The following is a 22,885-nucleotide window of genomic DNA, read 5'->3' as shown; positions in this document are numbered from 1 at the left end:
TGAGAGGTAATGACAATAAGCTGCTATTTTAAGCAGCCGACAAAAACTAAGTAACGTTTTAATGTATAACTTGTGAATGAAATGTCACCTGCTTTACAATAAATGGTTATTTTTCGGTAATCATCACACTTAATTAACTGGCTTGTATATTGTGTATATTATGTAACAATGCTACAGAGGACAGAGGATCAATACAAAATCAAGGAGAATTGTCTATTTGAAGCTAAAAATGACCAAGTTTTAACCCATTTATGCCCAGTGGACTCTCCCATCCTTATAAATTGGATCAATTTATTTCCCAAATAAGGGATGTCTAGTATATTTATTTCTGTATTTATAATACTTCTTACAGAAATTCCTTTTAGCAAACAGCGCTGACCCTGATGAGACGCCATATCATGCAGCGTCTCATCTGGGTCTACGCTGTTTGCCAAGGCCTTTTTTCTTGACGCTAGGCATAAATGGGTTAAGGCTTAGGCAGAAAAAGCTTGGGGCCAAAAGAGCCTGCTACCCAACGTGTGCCTGCTGCATGAAATTTAAATTGTAAATTGTAATTTAAAATTAACTGTTAAAAAATCACAGATAACACTACTTTATAACGGATTAAACAGCTATGGTACAATAAGCCTTATACATCTAGCGCTGCATTATCTTGTGAAGTGTTGGTGATTGTGGTATTAGAAAAGTTGGGGGAATTTCATTAAGGATGTACGTAGTTATTTTTCAAAGGTGTGGCATTTTATGATTGGTTCAAAGTATTGCCAAAACCAAAGCTGATGGGTTTATAATGATCATGAAGGATTAATGAGTTTTTATTTGCACTCAAATGCACTTATTGGAAATGAATATCAAAATATTGTGTCAACATTAAATTATGTGCATTTCTGTGTAATTGTGTGTACAGTCGATTGGTGTATAGCGGATTTTAGTGAGTAACGGATAGCTTAAACGTTTTTTGCAAAATACTTTTATTTATGTTAAGATTTATAGTTTTCTATTAATTGAATACAAAAAGCCTATCATTGTTAAGTCGATTCATGTTTTTGTTGATGTGTGTCAATGTTTACAACTGTTTCTTTTTTCGAAAGCAAAACAAGGTCACGTTATGTACGCACCGTTTTTGTGACGACAGGAAAAGTGCAGACGAATGGTTTCTTGAATTTTGCAGATTTTGTTTGGTAAACATAATGTTCATTGATGTAATATTTTAGTATTATGTGTCCTTTACAAAAGTAAGAATGCTCAGAAACCAAATTGATGCGTACCATATAAAATACGCATGAAAGCTGCAACTCGGGATTTAGTGAATAACGGACATGTGGTGACCCATATTCAGGAATGTGGGGATTGTCTCAAAATAAATATAAACTCAATTGAAGTTGTCCAATACACATGTGGTAAGCGTGTGGCTATGATACATGTATTAATAAGACAAAAACATCATTTTTAATGAAAAATAATCAAATTATAACGAAAAATCGATTTCTCTGAAAACATATTTTCCGCAATCAAATCTATATATAGATTCAACTCAAAATGACCCGAATATAGGGGGCATCGCTTTGAACAGCAATTACTTCATCAATTGTGCAGCGATTTCCATGAATTTGGTCTTATTAAACGCAGAAATGAATTTCCTTTCTGGAAATGTACATATATTGCAATTATTCTTTACAAATGCTGTGTCAAATTTCAAGAAATAACATGATACACATGTAATCCGATGAAGGCCTAAGCGCTCCGGTAATGGCTGAATCAGTGTACCATGAAATTCGCGCTGTAAACAAATAATATTTTTCGGAAATTTAAAACCGCTGGCATGTTTCAATAGGAAAGACATGTGTCTATCTAGGTTTAATGGTTTAATTACTGAATGCATGGTGTTTACGTTGAAATGAGACTCGAAGTCCTTAGCTATCCGTTATACACCAATCAACTGTATTGATTTAATGAAAAACTGTCATAATGTTCCTGCCACAAGATTGGTCTTGAGCAAGCAAAAGATGTGTTTGACATACATACACATGTACAAAAATACATAAAAACATGTTATAACAACAAGCCATTTGTTTATAAATATTTAAGTTTACTGAAATCAAATAATGAATTAGAACTTATAAAGGTATGCCTTTTTGTAAAAGAATTACTTAAAGTACGAACATCTATTATAAATGCAAGAATGCTTTAAATGTTCATCCTCTTTTGTTCTGTTTTTGTTGTTGTTATATTTAATTTGTTCACACCACTTTGTTAGCTAAGTAAATGATTTGTAAATTTGTGTAAAACTTTGTTTCTATCACAATTGACATTGTACTTTTTTCATTATGCGTTGCTGTCACATTGAGGGTTGGGAGAAAAACTGTTATAAACAAATTGAAGGCAAGTGCCATAGCTTCAAACTTAGCCTTTAAACATGTACATGACTGCATGCTACATGTATTCAATAAGATACATAATACATGTATATCTAGCATTAACACCAGAGATAGTCATGAGTTATGGGTTGTACAGCCTTATACAATAATAAAGAAATAAAAATAATTGAAAGAGATCATGGATCACGTAAGTAAACCCTTAACCACTTGGATACGTATTTTGATGCATTTGTATTCACTTAGAAAGTTTAATTTAATTAAAGGCCTTTCTTACTAGATTCAAGTTTAAAATGCTTCATATCCAACACTTAGTTACTGATGAGCAGCAAACAGCATAACACCTGAACAGACTGAGAGTTACTAGCAGGCTGTTCTGGTTTTATGCTGTTTGCACATAGCCATTTTTATTTTACTTTTGAGTGGGAAAGGGCTAACTTTAGCACCACTAAAATCTAAAATTGTGTCACCACTAAAATGGGATCACCTTAAAAAGTGTATCACCATTAAAAATAGTATCACCACTTAATATAAAATTGAAGCACCACTAAAAGGTATCACCACTTTAAATGTTTCACCACTTAAAAGGGATCATTACTAAAATTGGATCACTACTAAAATTCAACAAATTGGTTGACATGCTTATAGTCACTGCATAACATGTGTATTCTGTCAATATCTTCTTGCAAATAAAAGTAACACAATATGCTTATAACGTAATGCATAGTATTGTTCCGGAAAATATAAATATGCATCTTCTTTGTTTACAACATTTTGCATGAAAGCAGAAATAATTCTGCAAACTTGCTTATAAAAACTTGCTAAATTACACAAAGAGATTTTTTTAATGATTCTAATTAAAGAAGCAAACACAAGCCTTATGGATAGAGCTATACAGTACAGTCTACGCCTTTTCTCCAATTTCCCTCGCTACTCCGCGGACACGCCCAAAGAATGTCCCGCGATACGGGGAGTTTGCATGATTGGTGCCGCCGAGGTTAACGATCGGCAAATTGATAAGCTGACGCGGCGGCCCTCGGCGTTGGGCAACGCGGAGGAAACTCCATGTTTAACAAGATAACGATCAATTTAACTGTGGTGTAAACTGTATGTTTCTACCTTAATTTATTGGTCAGCCATAGTCATGCAAAGTTGACCGTTGTGTGTTTTACTGCGTTTCAATGCAAATCTACCTCTTTGGAAACGCAACCGTCATTGCCTTTAACCTGATTTTCTCATAAAAGTTGAAATATTATTAAAAAAACACTCTATATGAAAGTTTTAGCTTATAAAATTTCCTTTCCTGTTGTGTAAACTTATGTTTCTACATTATTTTATTCATCAGTTATAGTCATGTAAACATCTTCATGCATTTTCAAAATCAATTGTATTATTTCTTATAAAATTCCTACAATACTTGGTATTTCTATTACATTAATTCACCAAATGATTTATAAACATCTATAGATACTGGGTACAATTTAATTGGATGTTGCATAATGTGCCATGAATATTCATATAATTATTTTGCATTTTGCATTTTATTACCGATCAAAATCCGGCAATGTCGGCGTCTTCAATAAGTCTTCAGTTTGTGTATTTATTTGCAAAATTCCAATTTTAAGCGGCTACTTTATTATCAAATACTCCAGTTTATAATCTGATCGCTGACATATAACTTTATAACCCAGAAGTCGCCGACAAACCCGTGTATTCGTGTACCAAATTACAAAACGCCGAGGTAACATGGCACGCGCGCCAACGTCATCTGACGACTACTGCTGCGTCCGGTAAACATGTTTATTCAAAGTGTCTAGAACCCGTGTTTCTTATCCCTAGATGTTAGATTAGCACGTGCGCTATTAATTATTATGTTGGTCAGTTCAAATGCATATTGAAGACCGCCGACTGCGTATTTGTTTGATTGCCCAATCAAGCACCGATAATCCAATATCCTGTGTATTACGAAACACAAACTTTAGATAAGCACGTGTCGTTTGTAAAAACATTTGAGTGAACATGCCATTAAACATATCGATGTAATTCTCCTATATGATCTCGGAAACAAACATTTACGATATAATGGAATCAAACAACAATAAGAATGAAATGGATTAACACCCAAATCATATTATATCCCTATGGAATGTGTTTATTTTTGCGACATTTTTAACGAGTTATTAATACGTTTTCGGAAAATGTCCAAATTAAATACGGTTCGAGAATAGCAGTTATTTTAGGACATTACGAAATGCCTGAAGCGCGCACATCCCGGAACGTGATTTACGCATGTCAAATGGTAAACCCTCGTCTTGATTGGTCGCCAATTGCATCATAACTTTAAATAGCAACATAACCGGATGTTTACTCGACAGTTTAGAAAAACGATGAACGCAGGTGTATATGCATTTCTGTTACACTTAAAACGTCATTTTAAGCATTTAAATAGCAAATTAAATCGTGCCACGTAAAAACGCGTATATATCAGGTAATAGATAGGGTAGTAGAAATGCGTAGATAACAGGGAATCGATACAGGCGTAGATACGCGTATTTGACAGGGAATCGATAGGGTCGTAGTTACGCGTACCTGTCAAGGAAAGGGTTAATCAGTATATAGTACAATAACTGTTTCAATAATTACTCTACTAAAATACCGTAATGATAATGGTATGGCGGGATTGAATTGAAATTAAATTGGAGAAAATATCAAATTATTGGCGATATAATTGTGTTAAAAAATGCCAAAGAAACTTTTAACCAAAATCAACAGAATTCAGTGTTCTCTGCACTACAACGTTTGTATAAAAATCAATACACGCACGCTTTCCACGCATAAACTTTGACCTTGTACATTGCATCATAATTTTCGCACGCTTTTGTCGGGAAATATACATGATGACTGTATATTGGAAGCATTTGTAAACGTCGTGTTAAGATTAAAAATAGGAAGCGTGTTTCGGATTACAAACTATTTAACGGAACATAAATTCTTGTATTATATGTGTTATGAATTAAATATTAATTTGTCAAAACGCTTTACGTGTGGTATATTCATTCATATTGTAGACATACGTGTGAATAAAAACATATATTAATTTTTTATACAATTATCTTTATTTTTATGAGCCACAGTATTTAAACAATGTTTAATTACAATGTTTTTATTTTTTGTCATGCACAGTAGCACACTGCTACCGCGGTGTCGTTGGGCGGTGTCCTGACAAGAACGGAAATTGTCTGCATTTACTGACTAGGCTTAAGTAATAAACGCCACGGGTATTAGCTCACTCGGCGGACTGGCAAGCGTTTTAGCGAGTACACCTCGCCTTCCACGCCACGGAATCACTCTAGCAGACAAATGCGCCGCGGAGGGAGCGCGATTTTTTGGGAAAACGAGTGGACTGTACTGTATGTGAAACTTTTTAAAAGCTCTTTGTAAAAACCAGGCTTTATGCAGTGTCCGACAAATCCATTGCCCGGAGCCCGGGGGCTACCGAAATTTTTCATCGGGCTACTGAAATTTTCCAGCTGACGCCCGCCAGGCTACTATTAATCGATAAGAGCGGTAGCCCGGTTTACTGACAGACATACGTAGAATAAACACGCTGACCATGTGTTTGTACACTGTGTATTGCTTATAATCCGATAACAAAGTGCAATCAATTATCTAATCAGTCACCGATCACTTGCGGTAATGTCGTAAACAGTATCAGTGTATTTTAATCATCCAATCAGAATCAACATTTGTCATCTGCTAATAATATAATGAGAGCCGGTTGGGTAGTTGGCTCACATGATGAAACATCATTTCGCAGTTTGGAATTCTTTGTTAACCGCAACAATGAGTAATAGCGACAACGTTTTTGATGTCGTTAAATATCCAAGGACGCCGAACATTAAATAAATCAAAACAATAGCGGATTCTTCAAAACGGTAACGAAGCCGAAAATGAATATTAATAACAACGGTGTGAACGCGGTTAACACCTGCTAATTAGTTGGCATTGTCAATAAATAATTTGATTAATCGACTGTTAATCAATAATCCCATATATGCCCGATTTATATTTTTAAAACCAAATTATGGGTGGGTAATATAGACGATAAGAGTCTTAAACAAACGTTTGAAATTTTCTAAAGTGTCAAATGAATTTCCGCATATGGTTCTATTTAAAGATATGATGAAATAAGCTCCCAATTTGGACCGTTGTATTGCAACATGCATAAATCACCTGCCACGGTTAGCACGCGTTGTGTACAGCTATTTTAGGTTACAAAATTCTACATTTAATAAATGAATTTCTTTGCCCAGATAAAAAACGCGCGAAAATTGGCGTGGGTGTATTTATTTGTAAATAAAATTTTTGTTGCGGGTACAACATTGAGATCATTTAATTTCCATTTAAAGTTTCGTTGTTAATTTCAACTTAAGTACCGGGGTATTTCGCGAATTATTTGGCATTGACATTTCCTCTTAATAAAATATAATATAAACACGCTGTATCGTAACAGTAACGCTGTATCAGATCCTTTATTATTGAAACAATTATTGTATTGTATGCTGACTGCACACAAGTGTCGAAACATACTGATGCAATACGTAAATTCTGACAGTACTTAAAGTCGGACACAAGTAAATAAATGATTTAATACTCCTGATTTCTTGAAACTCGGTATTTGTTGTTAAAAAGCGCAATTGCATTAATTAACACCATACGAGTCAATCGTATTGATCATCTAAACGCTTTATCTACGTTTTCGACTTAACGTGTTGTCCGAATTTCAGTACACATACATGTGCACATACATGTAATATCTACATGTAGTATATGATTTTGTTTGGTACATTTACATTTAAGTACACGGTGCCTGTACTGTAACATTAATTTAGGATATTGACTGTGTACATCAGACTTCTTGCTGTATTATGTATGTGTATGTATACATATTATGTATATGTATATGAAGAAATAAAATAAAGATGAAAACCTGCCTCTTATCATTTTGTAGGAAAATTTTATGGGCTACCAAATATTTTTATTGGTAGCCCAGTGGGCTACCTGAAAAATAAGAAATTTGTCGGACACTGCTTTATGCATGTGCACTTTAAGCAAATGAGTATAGCCGGGTTTTCCCAGGCTTTATGCATGTGAACTTTAAGCAAATTAATTTAGCCGGATTTTCCCAGGTTTTATGCATGTGCACTTTAAGCGCATGAATTTAGCCGGGTTTTACCGGGCTTTATGCATGTGTACTTTAAGCACATGAATTTAGCCGGGTTTTACCGGGCTTTATGCATGTGCACTTCAAACACATGAATTTAGCCGGGTTTTCACAGGCTTTATGCATGTGCACTTTAAACACATGAATTTAGCCGGGTTTTCCCAGGCTTTATGCATGTGCACTTTAAACACATGAATTTAGCCGGGTTTTCCCAGGCTTTATGCATGTGCACTTTAAACACATGAATTTAGCCGGGTTTTCCCAGGCTTTATGCATGTGCACTTTAAACACATGAATTTAGCCGGGTTTTTCCAGGCTTTATGCATGTGCACTTTAAACACATGAATTTAGCCGGATTTTCCTAGGCTTTATGCATGTGCACTTTAAACACATGAATTCAGCCGGGTTTTCCCAGGCTTTATGCATGTGCACTTAAACACATGAATTTAGCCGGGTTTTCCCAGGCTTTATGCATGTGCACTTTAAACAAATGAATGTACATGTAGCCGGATTTTACCGGAGCAAGGCTCATACAAAGGCCTGACTCATTTTCTGTTGTACTTTGTTTTTAGCTGATTATCTTGACTAATTGTAATGCAAACACTGTCTGTCATGAAATGGTTTTCCTATGTCAAAATCATTATCTTTGACTCATGCACATTAAAGGGGCCTTTTCACAGATTTTGGCATTTTTTAACTTATTCATTAAATGCTTTATATTTATAAATGTAAACATTGGATCGTAAAAGCTCCAGTAAAAAATCAAGAATAAAATAAAAAAAAGGAAAAGAACATTGCCGGGAGCAGGTTTCGAACCAGTGACCCCTGGAGTCCTGCCAGAGTCCTGAAGTAAAAACGCTTTAGCCTACTGAGCTATTCCGCCGAGTACACATACTTGACGTATTTTATACCTTATATAAGCAATCTTCGTAGTTTCACAAAATTTAACGACAAAAACAGAACTCTCCAAATTATTCAATCGTTTCGCGTTGCAACGCTTTATAATTTTTAGGTTTTAAAATCGTCAAAAGATGCATATAATAGCTATATTAGACCATGGTAAATGTTTAGTATTACTGTTTCCTCACAAATATCATAACTTAAACGAAAATGTGCGAATCTGAAACAACTTTTTTCAATTTTGTCAATTTACCAAAGCGTGAAAAGATCCCTTTAAAGGGGCAAATCAACAAGAGAAAGATATACCGAACTATGAATATCATGTATGTCAAGAAACAGTGATTTGTTTCCTTCTTTATAAAGTACTGTAAAACGGCACTTTCCCAATTGAGAAAAATTACAATTTTTCCAATCGCTGTCCAAACAATACCCAAATGAAGATTTGCAACAAAAAAATATTTTTTTTATATAAATATAAACATGCAACATTTAGTCTTGCAGCTCTATGGCTTGAACCTAAGTATATATAACATAATTATTGACATAATGTTGGTATATTGACAACTTGATAACTCTTAGTTATCAAATTCAATTTTAAAGTATTTGTGAGCAAAAAATGAAATGCACCAATTTCCAAATGTTAAGACTTCACTATGCATATTTTCCCAATTTAAGGGTTTTTCGCGCAAATTTTCCCCAATTTTTTTTTAAACTGTTTTTTACCTAATTGGGCAAAAAAAATCGCTAAATAAACATCTCTTATTTTTGTTTCTGGAAAGATCTTAATTGAATTGGCATCATAGATGTTACACCCTGCTTCTTTTTGGTTTTCTCATCTTTTTGCTCTATGTTTTGTCTGTTTACATAAAATAAAAAAAGGCAAATGAATGGGCTATAAAATATAATCTTAAATCTTTATAACAAGTATTTGATTCAGAAATCCGCTTGATTTATGCAATTACTACATAAATGCCACTATAATGGCCTTTCAACCCTACTGCTTTTGGCAGCAATCTTACGTGAAGTTTAAAATTAATTAATGAAAAGTTGCTAAAAGTGTTCGTTTCTTCTTTTGAATTCCACAGTAGCTATTTAATATTTAGTATCCACATCTTAAATTTACTGGTTTTACGAACCAAAAACTTAATATTTATTAGCATCAACATATCATTTTGGACAATCTCCAAAGTCCTTCTACTTAAAATGCAAATTCATTATTTTGTGTATGTTTTGTAGCATTTTGTTTTCAACATTCACAATGACTTTAACAAAACAGTTTCTTACTTGACAAAAGCCTTATTTGTGAATATGTTATGATACCTTGACAAAGGCCTAACTCATTCATATAGGTAATACTGCATGGCTCATTAATGGTTTCACAACACATTTTTTATGTTCAGTGTTATCTATTATGACCTATGAAACACATAATGGCTTGAGACCATCCTGATTACGCAACATGAACTTGTATACTGTCATTTTAAGTGGTAAACACTTGGAGTTTTTTTTGCAAGACGTATATACAAACAACGGAAAACACTATTTATTTTAATAAAAACAATTATTTATGACATGCTTTTTGACGCTAGCTTATGATAATTACATGGAAATTGAATTAAGTTCAAATACATAAATAACAATTTAGTCCAATTGTTTTATTTCTTGACATGTCTGTTCAATCTTCATAATTGATGGGATTTATGTAACTGGGAAGGTAAAAGGATAATAATTATATGAAAAGTGTGACACAAAAATACATATAATATTTATTATGTGCATATAATTTAAATAATATAATAATTAGGAAGTTTTCAAAATTTAAATGCAAGGACATGGTAAGGCTTGCACAATTACATTTGAATCTGACTGACTCAGGTTCCAAGTTTTGAATTTTAAGAATTGAATGTGAACCATTTAGTTTAGTCAAATGTAGTAGTAAAAAGCACATACATCACTTTTACATTCAACTATTTGTAATTTGTGTCATGGTTGGGCTGTGTGCTATGGTGTGCATTGTTTAAAACACTTTATCTATTATCTGGAAATGTGATATGCTTTTGAATACATTCTAGTGATTTTTCTCGCCATTTTGGGAATAAGACCCCTATTCAAGGGAAAGTAGGAATTGTATCTACTAGCTTTACTTTCAGTTGGGAAAAAGTTGAATAGCTTGATTTTCAAGTTTTGAATAATTGTTCATAAAACTTGAATTTTTAATTTTTGTACAATTGTTCTCAGCAATTTGTTTTGCCAAATAGGGAAGAGTACCGATACCTGCCCATTTGGAAAAAATGTGGGAGAACCCTGAAATTGGGAAAATTTGCGTTGTGAAGTCTTTAAATTGGGAAATAGGTGTACTAGAGTTGCGACACCTTAAGGGTTTCGCGTGATGGAATGAGTGGAGAGATCAAATCAAATTAAAAATTGACTATTTAAAAAAAAAATTGGTATGTGGGTACGAAAAAAAAACAAATTTGGGTATGAAAAAAAAGGGTACGAACAAAATAAGGGTACGAAAAACTATTTGGGTACGAAAAAATGGGTACGTATAAAAACTTAAGTACGAAAAAATTTGGGTACGAAAAAAATTTGAGTACGAACAAATGGGTACAAACAAAATTTGGGTACGAAAAAATTTGGGTACGAAAAAAAATGAGTACGAAAAAATTGTGGGTAGGAAGAAAAACAAATTTGGTTACGAAAACAAATTAGAGTACGAAAAACTATAGGGAACGAAAAAAACTAGGGTACGAAAAAAATGGGTTGAATAAAAATTTGGGTACGAAACAAATTTGGGTACGAAAAAAAAAATCGGTACAAAAAACATTTGGGTACGAAAAAGATGAGTACAAAATAAAATTTGGGTTCAAAAACATTTGGGTATGAAAAAATGGGTACGAAAAAAAAATTGGGTACGAAACAAATTGGGTACGAAAAAAAATTGGGTATGAAAAACTATTTGGGTACAAAAAAAAAGGGTATGAAAAAATTTGGGTACAAAAAAAATGGGTACGAAAAAAAAATGGGTATGAAAAAAATTGGGTACGAAAAACATTTGGGTAGGAAAAAAAACGGGTACGAAAAAAATTTGGGGTACGAACAAATTTGGGTACGAAAAACATTTGGGTACGAAAAAAATGGGTACAAAAAGATAATTGGGTACGAAAAAGATTGGGTACGAAAAAAAATTGGGTATGAAGAAAATGGATTCGATAAAATTTGGGTACGAAAAAAATGGGTATGAAAAAAAAAAAATTGGGTGCAAACAAATTTGGGTACAAAAAAACCATTTGGGTACGAACAAAATGGGTAAGGAAAAAAAATTGGGTGCGAAAAAATTTGGGTATGAAAAAAATATGGGTACGAAATATTTTGGGTAAGATTTTTTTTATTTAAAATCAATTAAGAATAGTCTTGCGCGTGAATTGTCTCGTGGGGGTGAATTGTCTTGGGGTTGCTATTAACGCTACATGTACTTACGGCCAAGCCACATGTTTATAGGGATTGCGCAATAAAAAACACCCCTTTTAATCAAAAACTGGATTTTTTCCAGACATAACGAATACGTCAACAGGTACCCTTCTCAAAAAAGTGTGTGAAATGTACGTTTTACGTACGTTTTGCGTGCGTTAAACGTGGCGGTATTGGCACTGCGTTTTTTGTGCGCTTTTTCTTACCGAGTGAGTTTTTAACAAAAACAAACAAACAAGAAAATGTGCGCTTTTTGTGGATAAATGTGCGCTTTATGTGCGTTAAACGTGTGCTTTTTATAAGTGTGTTCAATGTGCGCTTTTATGTGCGTTAAACGTGCGCTTTTTATATAAGTGCGTTTTTGACTACCATTTATGTGTGTAAAATGTGCGCTTTTAAGTGCGTTAAATGTGTGCTTTTTGTGAGTTAAATGTGCGCTTTTTTATTTAAAAAGCGCACATTTAACTCACGAAAAGCGCAGTTATAACCCACATAAAAGCGCACATGTGCGTTAAATGTGCGCTTTTTGTGAGTTAAATGTGCGCTTTTTTATTTAAAAAGCGCACATTTAACGCACATAAAAGCGCACATTTAACTCACAAAAAGCGCAGTTATAACCCACATAAAAGCGCACATGTGTGTTAAAGTGCGCTTTTATGTGCGTTAAATGTGCGTTAAACGTGCGCTTTTTATAAGTGCGTTTTTGACTGCCATTTATGTGTGTAAAATGTGCGCTTTTAAGTGCGTTAAATGTGCGCTTTTTGTGAGTTAAATGTGCGCTTTTTTATTTAAAAAGCGCACATTTAACTCACGAAAAGCGCAGTTATAACCCACATAAAAGCGCACATGTGTGTTAAATGTGCGCTTTTATGTGCGTTAAATGTGCGCTTTTTAAATAAAAAAGCGCACATTTAACTCACAAAAAGCGCACATTTAACGCACGTTAAGCGCAGTTATAACCCACACAAAACGCACAATTTACGCAAATGAATGGCAGCAAAAAACGCACTTACAGAAAGCACACATGTGCGTTAAAGGTGCATCTTTTGCCTTAACAGTTGATTCATTTATATGCTGTTAAAAGTTTTTTTTAATTCAGATATGCAATAAAAACCAATAATTATATAAACAGCTATATACATAAGAAAGATGCATATCAATCAAGGCCTTTCAGCATTTCTTTGAGGCAGCGGAGTGCAGCTCTCATCTTTCTCTCCAAGTCTGCCACTAGCCGGTCAAACTTCTTTGCAACAATTATACTGTCATGGCCTTTGCGCGATGCGTCTCGTGCATGATCTCATTTGATCAGGTCCTGAAAGATATTTTATAATGTAAGTGTTGAATATTGCTGTTATGGTAATCTTGTTGCTATAAAAATTATAAATTTAAATCAAAACTAGTTTGTTTGCTTGTTGTTTTTGGTTGTTTATTTTGCAATTTTAATCCCCTGATCACATGTGACTTAACGCTTTTCATTAATAAATACGTTTGATAGAAAATACTGTTCGAAAATGTACCAAGATACGTGGTCTCATTTTGCTGTGTGGACTGGTCGGAAGTGTGACACCTTTAAAATGCAATAACCAGTACCCTGTATAGTTTTACCTCTAAACAAATCCAGCTTTTCTTGGTGAGGGCGCGGTTTTCCCACTCCTGTTCTCCTCATGTCGGCCAGCTTGTGCAGGGTAAAACCTGGTATTCAAGTCCATACATCAGGTAGTCTCTTTTTTTGCTCCCTTTTTTGGCAGGCGATGCGATGATGCACGTTCTTTCCATGGGGTTTAACCTATAAATTTAAAAGTTCTCATTTAATATGGGGGAAAAATCTGTTCATTAATGTCCAAAAATAGGTATAAATAACTTTAAGATGACAATAACCATAAAATACAGCCATAATAATTCAAATGGTGTTGTTTTTCTTTAAAATTGCATTACATTTACTCATCCATTTACATTTCCCAGTGACAATACATAAATATGATAATGATCATTATTAATTCAATAAACTAAATAAAAAAGGGATGCAGAATTGAAAATACGAACCTGTTACAACAGACTGTTCTTCAGTATTCCAAAAATACAGGCAGTTGTTGAACTAGACCATATCACTTTATATGTCTTTAACCACCCACTTTTAATCTCCTTTATTGTTGATTTACACATTGTAGTAAATACACATTTTTTTCATCACACAATACTTCATGCTGAATGTATTTCAAGACATTTTACACTAAAATAATAAGTCTTAATTCTAGCTTAAAGTCAGTTGCTGATGCTGCTTGTTTTCAAACAAGAAATATCTTTAAAAAAGATATACGGCATTGATTGTGGTCGATGTTTATGAACGATCAAAAGTTATCTCCATGAGATAAAAAGTAGCGGATGCCTTTTTTCTGCGCAGTTCTTAGCTACATCATAAGCAAATCAATTACGGGGTGTTGCGCCAGATTTCGTGGCTTATTTTGCTTTATGTGATATTATTACTCAGATATCTATATTTACAGAATAGAAAAACACAAGAAACATGAAAATAAACGAGTGCATATAGGTCAGCCGGCAATACTCGAATCTTATTTAATTGAATAATTATAGTATAGTGAATTATTGTGCTCATGCTTAATAAACTGGTCTAAATGGATAAATATTTCTAATTAATTTTATCAAAATTGGTCCTTATCATGCAAATGTTGAAACCATATTAAAAATCGATGATTGACATACCACAATAATATCGCCGAATATCTTTATTTAGTATCTTTCTGATCAAAACAGACTTCAAGTGCACAAAGTTTACGAGACGGCGTTTATATAAAGATTTCTGCAACTGACCGCAAACTGACCTTGATACCTTGCGGATTGAATGCAATGCATTACAGTCACTACGTTATTGTCAGTTAGACCGTTGTAACACAATGATCGCAACCCCTTTTGCGAACTCCGGTGATGAACTGTATATAAACTCTGACTTTCACAAATGGCCGCTTTTGCGCTGGTAATTCTCTGAAAATAAAAGGTGAACGCACAAACTGTATTTATTTGGAAAATTGATTGTAAAACGGTTCTATCTATTGAGCCTATTCATTAGAGATAAAATTGTTTCATGCAGTAAAACAGTGTTACAAAGACGCGGATATGTTTCCAATGTTCTGGTGTTATACTCAAATCAGCCAATGGAATAAATGAAGTGTATTCATTCGTACCTAGCCGCGGGAAATTTTATTTGAGTATTATTGGACACTTACAAAGGTCAAGTCAGGGTGAAAAGCTGGCTTAATACAGCTTACGCTGAAAAATAACTTCCTATCTGTGGTTCTCAAATAGATGGTGCCTGAACAAATCAAAAGTATATCAACACCCCTTAGTTAGGCTTAGATGGAGGACTGATAGGGACTGGCTATTCTCTTATCTGATACCATGCTGTGTCTAAGCCAAAAATTGCATAATTTGAGAAATACTGAATCTTACTGATAAGGCAGTCATTTCAACACCAAAATATTTATTGAATAATACACAGCACCCTTAACACATTATATTTAATTGTAAATATTTAAATTTAACATGCTGAATGGTTTTAGCAAATAATATTAATAGTATAAATATTATTTTAATTGCCTTTTAAAATGTATGTTTATGGTCAATGTGGTAGACATTAATTGTATTAGGGTATAAATATCAGTATAAGAAAGTTCAAATACTTATTTATGTTGAGGAAATATAATTGATACTATCAAGCCCACATAATACTTTTGACACTTTCAATATTTTTAATTAGTTACACACAGTCTGATTTAGGTGGAAATTTTTAGAAATGTTTGAGATTAAAACGTAAGCAATAGGGTATGCATTGAAATTGTATGATAAAGTATGTAAACATTAAACAGGTTAATATGGACAACCAGTAATTATTCAAACTGCCCCTTATATTATTACAGGTTACTGAGATATATGTCTATGTTTAATCATTTGATGTAAATAAATTGTTAGAGCCTGCAACAATTTTGTTTCTTGTTCTATTTCTGTACAATATTTGCTACACGGTTGTTAAAGACGCACTTTTTAAGAAGTGTGTTAAACATGTGTCTTTTTAGATACATCCTTTTAAAACAGATCATATGATAAAAACGCACTTATGAAATAAAAGACTAACTTATGCTTAAAAAAGACGCACATCAAAATAGAAAAACGCACTTTTGTGAGAAAAAACCCACATCTGTAAACCTTAAAACACACTTCTTAGATAAAAGACGCACTTCCTAAATAAAAGACGCACTTCTTAGATAAAAAACACACATTTTGCTCACATCTACACTCAAAAGCGCACTTACAGATGAAGAAAACACACAAAAAACGCACTTCCTAAATAAAAGACGCACTTCTTAGATAAAAAACACACATTTTGCTCACATCTACACTCAAAAGCGCACTTACAGATGAAGAAAACACACAAAAAACGCACTTTTTCACTAAAATAACGCACTTGAAAAGCAAAAACGCACAAAAAGCGCACTTAAATGCACTTTTGATCACTGAAAACGCACATATTAACAAAAAACACACAATTAACGCACTTTTAAGTGCGCTAAATGTGTGTTTTGGTAAAAAGTGCGTTTTTATTTGACAAGGGTAGATCGCAATCTGGTCTACATACATGTCAAATTTCAGCAAACGTGTTGGGCCAGTTTTCAACACTCTCAAATCGCTGCTATTTGCTGGAGCTTATTGATTTTAGTCGCCATTATCATTCGTTCAATTGAACGTCATCAAATGATGACGTCAATATATCACTCATTCCATATACAGTCCACTCTCGTTATCTCGACATCGGATATCTCGATATTCTCGATATGTCGAAGTAAGCTCAATGTCCCATTTTTTTCCCTTCTTTATCTATATAAATATACATCGCTTATCTCGATTTTCGTTATGTCGAATAATTCGATATGTCGATATAAAATTTTGTCCCGAGTCCCGATTTAACATGTATTTACCGAGGTTTATCTCGAAGTGCAAAAAACTTTTCCAGTGTCGGCAAAAGGTGAGAAACTTTTTCTTTGATACTTCACGCTCCCGCTTCGCCCGGCTGCTCCCAATACTGTGCGGTAGGAAATTGATCCGTTAATTGCATCAATCATCACACGTGTGTAATGTCGTTAGCCATTAACACTTCATTAAGGCCTGTCACTTTAAGTGTCACTTTATAAGCAATTAACTGCAATTAATACACAGCCTGCCGAAAGGCCGAAAGACTAATTGTTTTTACAAACAACATTCGAAAATACATTGAGTTATATTTTTGCGTATATACACCGTCGTTTACTCGACAGTTTAGAAAAAAAATAACTGCATGACTGTGTTCATTAATTCTGTAATACTTAAAACGTCATTTTAAGCATTTAAATAGCAAAATTAATCGTGCCTCGTAAACGGTGACGGCTTTAGTTAGATCACTTAGCAGGTATTAAGATGTTAAAAACAAGGTAAATTTTCGTCTCATTTTTTTCTTTGAAAATGCCTATTCGGATATCTCGAACTCTGGTTATCTCAATATTTTTTCTTGTTCCCGCCGGCTTCGAGATAACGAGAGTGGACTGTATAAGATTTTTGTCTCCAAAATACTTTAAAGCTGATAACTTAGTGTTGTGAAGCTGTCAATATTATATTTACTTAGGTTCAAGCCATAGAGCTACAAAATATTTTTTTGAAAACCTTCAATTGGGAATTTTTTTTGACAGCAATTGGGAACTTTGTAGTTTTTTCGTAATTGGGAAAGTGCTGTTTTCTGTTACTTTATAACGAAGGAAAAAAATCGCTGAGTTTTTTGTCACTATAATGGGAGAATCACAAATATTAATTTAATATTAAATAAAAACAATGTGGTACCAAACACTGTCAGCCAGGATTAGCACAATTTTTGCTGTAATAAAATACAAGAAATGAAGAAAAAACATTATTTTATGCTTTCCGGTAGTTTATAGAAAAATATCAGTGAATTAAAACTGATAATTCACTGTTTCAAACAGTGATTATTAACAGTGAATATTATCGATAATTTTTGCTGGTATACACTGAATTCTGTTGATTTCGGTTAAAAGTTTCTTTGGTATTTTATGCCCCCCTTCGAAGAAGAGGGGGTATATTGCTTTGCTCATGTCGGTCTGTCGGTCCGTCCACCAGGTGGTTTCCGGATGATAACTCAAGAACGCTTGGGCCTAGGATCATGAAACTTCATAGGTACATTGGTCATGACTGGCAGATGACCCTTATTGATTTTCAGGTCACTAGGTCAAAGGTCAAGGTCACGGTGACCCGAAGTATTAAAATGGTTTGCGGATGATAACTCAAGAACGCTTAGGCCTAGGATCATTAAACTTGATAGGTAGATTGATCATGACTCCCAGATGACCCCTATGAATTTCAGGTCACTAGGTCAAAGGTCAAGGTCACAGTGACTCAAAATAGTAAAATGGTTTCCGGATGATAACTCAAGAACGCTTATGCCTAGGATCATGAAACTTTAAAGGTAGATTGATCATGACTTGCAGATGACCCCTATTGATTTTCAGGTCACTAGGTCAAAGGTCAAGGTCACAGTGACATGAAATAGTAAAATGGTTTCCGGATGATAACTCAAGAACGCTTATGCCTAGGATCATGAAACTTCGTAGGTAGATTGATAATGGCTGGCAGATGAACCCTATTGATTTTCAGGTTACTAGGTCAAAGGTCAAGGTCACGGTGACCCGAAATAGTAAAACGGTTTCCGGATGATAACTCAAGAACGCTTATGCCTAGGATCATGAAACTTCATAGGTACATTGATCATGACTCGCAGATGACCCCTATTGATTTTTAGGTCACAAGGTCAAAGGTCAAGGTCACGGTGACCCAAAATAGTAAAATTGTTTCCGGATGATAACTCAAGAACGCTTATGCCTAGTATCATGAGACTTGATAGGTAGATTGATCATGACTCGAAGTTGACCCCTATTGATTTTGAAGTCACTAGGTCAAAGGTCAAGGTCATGGTGACCTGAAAAAGTAAAATGGTTTCCAGATGATGTCTCAAGAACGCTTATGCCTAGGATCATGAAACTTCATAGGTACATTGATCATGACTCGCAGATGACCCCTATCCATTTTGAGGTCACTAGGTCAAAGGTCAAGTTGACGATTACCCGAAATAGTAAAATGGTTTCCGGATGAAAACTGAAGAAGGCTTATTCCTAGGATCATGAAACTTGATAGGTATATTGATCATGACTCGCAGATGACCCCTATTGATTTTCAGGTCACTAGGTCAAAGGTCAAGGTCACGGTGACCCAAAATAGTAAAATGGTTTCTGGATGATAACTCAAGAATGCTTATGGCTAGGATCATGAAACTTCATAGGTACATTGATCATGACTGGCAGATGACCCCTATAGATTTTTTAACACAATTATATCGCAAATAATTTTTTATTTCCTCCAAATTAATTTCAATTCAAATATCTTTATCGTTACCAGGGCTGCCAATTATCCGCGGAATCTCGGATTTCCGCGAATTTTCCGGTCTCCAGGGTCGTTTTTGAGATCGATGTAAATTCGAGGAGATAATTTTTTGGGGAGGGGGGTAACCCCCAAAGTCGATCGGCCTATCGGTATCTTTCACGTTCGTGTTTGTTTTTCTTGTACCCGATATCCGGAGCGCTTCGAATATTATTGTGGTCGCCGAGTATAATTCTTGCTGATTAAAGCGCCCTTTTCATTGGTCGATTCCATGCGTCTGTTGGATGTCTTTTGTATGAAGGACCAATCAACTCCACGTATACATAAAAGATGAGATTAATGTGTGTTTACAATTTGAAAGCGTAGCTTGTAAAAGTACAACGAAAAATGTTGCCAAAACTAACCGACAAAGACGCTCAAAAAATTAAAGAAATTGACCAGAGTGTGGCAAATAAATGGAAATTTGAATGGCTGGACGTTCTAGTTCAGATATCCAAAGGAACAGAGCAATGCGATGTTCGTATCGGTGACTGTTTCGAGAAAGTATCGTTAGCTTGTCAAGCTCATTGCAAAGTGTGTGACAAAGTGACAAATTATGGCTCAAGAGGGGTCGTATCGCTCAAAGAGCACATCAAAAGCACAAAACAAGTCAAAATGCATTTCGAGTCAAGGAAATGTTACAAGGTATGTAAAATTACTAGAAGTGTGTGTATTACCGATTTTGAAATGGAATACTTCAATATATATAATACTATATTCTATAAGGTGAAGTTTAGGCCTTTTGCAATTGTATTAATGTTTATTTTTGCAGGTTGATACGATGCTCAAGCAATATGCAGGCGAGCCGCAACCAGATACAGAGAAAAGCGTGCATGAACCGGTAGCTGTCCCCATGTGTGATAGGATTTCAAATGCTGAGGTAAGTTCCTCTTTCCCATGCAATCACAGATGTGCAGGGATTCCACCCTAAGATGAACTTTCATCGCTATAAGGGGAATCTTGTCCAAAAGCCATCTGAATAAATGATTTGGTCTAAACAAATAATGCACATTTGATAGGGTAACTTATGTCTGATTTTTCAAATAGTCTACAGGTTTGAATTTTATTGCACATCTACCACTCTGAACATTGGCTTGTCCATCAGGGAAAAAATTTAAATACATTCAAAATGTATTCCACTAAACAACAATGTTAAGCTGAATGACTAAAGTTCTGTTCTTTACAGAAATAAACTTATTATTTTAGTATATTTATGTATAGTATTTACACAACTTTTCACGATTATAATTTTAATATATATATATTTATATAATAATTACAAAACCTTGTTCTATGTTCAGGCAACTACATTGGCTGTTGCCGCAGAACATGGCATGCCATTGTCGTATGTTCCAATCCTAATTGGCCTGGCAAAATCTCTTGCAAAGGATCCAAAGGCCCTTGCTGAGGTGAAATTAGATAGGACAGCGGCAGCCTACAAGACGAAGTATGGTCTGGCAGAAGGTTTCCACCAAAAACTAATGACTAAATTAAGACAAAATTCATTTTCAATCAATCTAGATGAAGCCACCAGTTCAAACAGGAAGAAAGTATTGACAATGTTGGTGTCATTCTATGATGATGAGGTTGGCCAAGTGAAGATAGAACATTTGGCCTCTGTTGAAATTAAGAAGACTGATTCAGACACTGTCTTCAAGGAAGTAGTTAAAGTCATAGAAGGAAATGAAATCCCTTGGAAAAATTTGGTGTCAGTATTGATGGACTCATGTGGAGTTATGAGGGGCAACAAGAATGGCGTCGAAACCAGACTTCGACTGGAAAAGGCCCCACATCTCCTTGATGTTGATGGTGATTCCTGCCACCACATGCATAAATGCTCCAAAAAACTGTGTGAGCCTTTCACGAGGTACCTAGAATCATTATTTAATGATGTACGTGCAGACTTCCAGTACTGCTCGGAGTATGCAGAAATGTTAGCTCAGATCTGTGCAGTCATAGGCGTGACTTACTGCAAACCAGCGAGGTTTATTCCTCACAGATGGTTGTCTGCCTATGATTTGTCAGTACAGACAACAATGCTGCTCGATGCATATGTCCTCTTCTACTACAGCTTCATGAAGAATGAGGATAGACAAACCTACAAAGAAGTGGTGGATCAAATACTTTCGGGCAGAGGAGTACACAAAGAAGGACAAAGAAAACTGAAAGACATTCAAGAACGAATTGCAGCAAAGAAAATGACTTAAGATGGAAAAGAAAGAAAGAAGAGAATCATTGAAAAGGTTTTGCTGAAAGATACAACAACAAAGCTGCAATTGTCATTTTACTGTGCTGTCATGCATATTCTGAAACAGTATGTCTGTACATTCCAAAGTAGCAACACCATGGTCCACCAACTGCATGAGGAACAGTTCAGGACATTCAAAGAATTCCTGGCCTGCTTCATGAAATCCGAAGCTGTTGTAAATCTGACCCCAAAACAGGCCAAGGTCATGAGATTAGATGATCCACAGGTGACCTTGAAACCAAAATCATGTTATGTAGGTGCACAAGCAGAGCTTATCTTGAAAAACAGTTCTAAGAGTGACTCACATGTTCAGATCTTCTTGAGTCAGGTCAAAGATGCCTACATCCAGTGTGCATCTCAAATGCAGAAAACTCTCCCTCTCAACAATAGGACATTGAAATCGCTTGCAGCCTTGGATCCAGCACTAGCCAATGACTCACAAGGTGTTCAGCTGCTGAAACAACTTGCCTTGGATCATTTCAAGCACTTGCTAAGTGAGAGTGAAAAGGCTGATGTAGCAAGGGAGCTCATCAAGTACAGTGTGGATGACTCTTCACAGCTTTAGAAGTAATGTGGTAGAGTGGTGGTCAAAGGTCTCTGCAAGAAAATGCTACCCAATACTGTCCAAAGTTGCTGCTGCAGGTTTGTCTATTTTCCATGGGCCAGCTGTTGAGTCATCCTTCAACTCCCTGGGAGACATTGTTGACAGTAAAGCAGCAAGCATGGAGATTGGAACGTACAGTGCATACCAAACAGTACGATATGCTTTAAAAGCCAGACAAACAACAGCACTGGAATATTTCAACAGGAAAGATGCTCACAACAACAAAGTCGTTGATCGGCATCTGTGTGTGAACATGCGCTTGTCTGCACAGCGGTACAAGAAGGTACAATTGGAAAGAAGACAAAAAAAAGCAATGGGAGTTGGGAAGAAACTGAAAACTGTGAAAGCTGTGAAAGAACAACTGAAATCAGAAACTAAGTTGAACTATGAAAACCACATTGAATTAGAGCTTGCCAGGGCAAAGAAGCGCAAGATGGAAGAAAGGCTGACCGAGCTTGCAAAAAAGAAGAGGCTTCAGTGAACTGCAAGTTAAAATGCTATTGTGCATATATGACTATAAATTATGTACATCCTTGTCA

At 35.0% G+C, this 22,885-nt stretch overlaps 2 protein-coding genes across 3 annotated transcripts in view; both read left to right on the top strand.

Annotated features, from left to right (window-relative positions):
• LOC127847114 (uncharacterized) overlaps positions 1-22,885 on the top strand; it is a 90,421-nt gene that overhangs the window by 33,154 nt on the left and 34,382 nt on the right. The gene's annotated exons all lie outside the window — the stretch shown is intronic.
• On the top strand, positions 19,703-21,701 carry LOC127849216 (uncharacterized). The gene is made up of 2 exons (XM_052381936.1): positions 19,703-20,374; positions 20,796-21,701. The coding sequence occupies exons 1-2, from the start codon at positions 20,276-20,278 to the stop codon at positions 21,699-21,701; spliced, it is 1,005 nt and encodes a 334-aa protein (XP_052237896.1). The 5' UTR covers positions 19,703-20,275.

This window comes from Dreissena polymorpha, chromosome 10, assembly GCF_020536995.1.
Source record: "Dreissena polymorpha isolate Duluth1 chromosome 10, UMN_Dpol_1.0, whole genome shotgun sequence".
NCBI classification, from domain to species: Eukaryota; Metazoa; Mollusca; class Bivalvia; order Myida; family Dreissenidae; genus Dreissena; species Dreissena polymorpha.
Note: the sequence above shows the minus strand (reverse complement) of the source record. Positions and strands in the feature narration are given on the sequence as shown.